Genomic DNA, 2,052 nt, shown 5'->3' on the forward strand with positions numbered 1-2,052 from the left:
TGAGACGTTTGTTTTAGCGCGAATGTTGAAATTAAGTGTATCGCAAAGTTATATTCAGAAAGAATAAACCAGTTTTTTTTTAAGAAAGGACTTGTGTCGCTAAAGTTTCGTCGGAACGAATTGACGGAAAATTAACTAACGAACCGAGACGTAACAGTATGTTTATAAATAAATATATTCTTATTTCCGATAAGCGTCGGTTGTTACAATTCGTAGCTTGTAGAGATATTAGCACTTCACTTAATCAACATTTGATTGAAGATAGTAAGCTGTGAGTTTCTTGGATAGCAAGCGAATTAAACGTTGCTAAGGTTTTCTAAGCGCAACGTACTAACGATGCTGGGTTTACCCTGTTCACGTTGTTAGGCTTAACTAGATTACTAAGTTCGATGTACTAACGGCGCTAGGTTTACCCTGTTCACGTTGTTAGGCTTAACTAGATTGCTAAGTTCGATGTACTAACGGCGCTAGGTTTACCCTGTTCACGTTGTTAGGCTTAACTAGATTACTAAGTTCGATGTACTAACGATGCTGGGTTTACCCTGTTCACGTTGTTAGGCTTAACTAGATTACTAAGTTCGATGTACTAACGGCGCTAGGTTTACCCTGTTCACGTTGTTAGGCTTAACTAGATTACTAAGTTCGATGTACTAACGGTGCTAGGTTTACCCTGTTCACGTTGTTAGGCTTAACTAGATTACTAAGTTCGATGTACTAACGGCGCTAGGTTTACCCTGTTCACGTTGTTAGGCTTAGATAGCTTTGCTGAGCGTGATATACTAACATTGCTGGATAAAGCTAGTTAACGTTGCTGGGTTTACCCTGTTCACGTTTTAGGCTTAACTAGATTACTAATTCCGAACGGTGCCAGATTTAACTTGTCCACGTTGTTAGGCTTAGATAGTTTGCTGAGCGTGATATACTAATGATACTAATGTTGCTAGGTTTTTCCAGCTTCGCTAAGCGTGACGTACTAAAGTTGCTAAGTAAAGCGTGAAAATATTCATAGCTAAGTTTAAAATAAAAATGAGAACAGGAAAATCAGCTTTTACCATCATGCTTCCAGAAGTGTCCAGAATGAGAACACAACGAGGCGCTTCTCCTGATTGGACGATGTGGAACTTAGGCAGCCACTGGTCTCTTGAGCTTTGGAAACCAAAAGAACAAAGCAAACTAATTTAATAAAAATAACCAAAATATGCATACAACATAAGTAGAAAGAATCATTGCTTCCAGAAGTGTCCAGAATGAGAACACAACGAGGCGCTTCTCCTGATTGGACGATGTGGAACTTAGGAACTTTTATTAACTAATGTAATAAAAATAACCAAAATATGCATACAACATAAGTAGAAACAATCATTGTATATCCGAACTATATTTTTTATAAACAAATTATTCTTACCAAATTGTACTGCTTTCTTTTTGACACATACATTTGACACAAGTGTTATTTCTTAAGATGCTGTAGTTTGTTCAAGTTATATTTTTAAGATGCTGTAGTTTGTTCAAGTTATATTTTTAAGATGCTGTAGTTTGTTCAAGTGTTATTTCTTAAGATGCTGTAGTTTGTCCAAGTTAATTTTTAAGATGCTGTAGTTTGTTCAAGTGTTATTTCTTAAGATGCTGTAGTTTGTCCAAGTTATATTTTTAAGATGCTGTAGTTTCTTTAAGTGTTATTTCTTAAGATGCTGTAGTTTGTCCAAGTTATATTTTTAGATGCTGTAGTTTGTCCAAGTTATATTTTTAGATGCTGTAGTTTGTCCAAGTTATATTTTTAAGATGCTGTAGTTTGTTCAAGTGTTATTTCTTAAGATGCTGTAGTTTGTCCAAGTTATATTTTTAGATGCTGTAGTTTGTCCAAGTTATATTTTTAAGATGCTGTAGTTTGTCCAAGTTATATTTTTAAGATGCCGTAGTTTCTTCAAGTGTTGTTTTTTAACATGCTGTAGTTTGGTCAAGTGTTATTTCTTAAGATGCTGTAGTTTGTCCAAGTTATATTTTTAAGATGCTGTAGTTTGTCCAAGTTATATTTTTAAGATGCCGTAGTTT

At 34.9% G+C, this 2,052-nt stretch overlaps 1 protein-coding gene across 1 annotated transcript in view; it reads right to left on the reverse strand.

The window, feature by feature from the left end:
- Window positions 1-1,177, reverse strand: part of LOC111083618 — an 18,061-nt gene extending 16,884 nt beyond the window's left edge. The window contains exon 1 of the mRNA XM_022380247.1: window positions 1,053-1,177. Within this exon, the coding sequence (XP_022235955.1) occupies window positions 1,053-1,058 (6 nt within the window). The 5' untranslated portion in view covers window positions 1,059-1,177. The remainder of the gene's footprint in view (window positions 1-1,052) is intronic.
- Window positions 1,178-2,052: the final 875 nt, after the last annotated feature.

This window comes from Limulus polyphemus, unplaced genomic scaffold (genome assembly GCF_000517525.1).
Source record: "Limulus polyphemus unplaced genomic scaffold, Limulus_polyphemus-2.1.2 Scaffold10362, whole genome shotgun sequence".
Taxonomy (NCBI): Eukaryota; Metazoa; Arthropoda; class Merostomata; order Xiphosura; family Limulidae; genus Limulus; species Limulus polyphemus.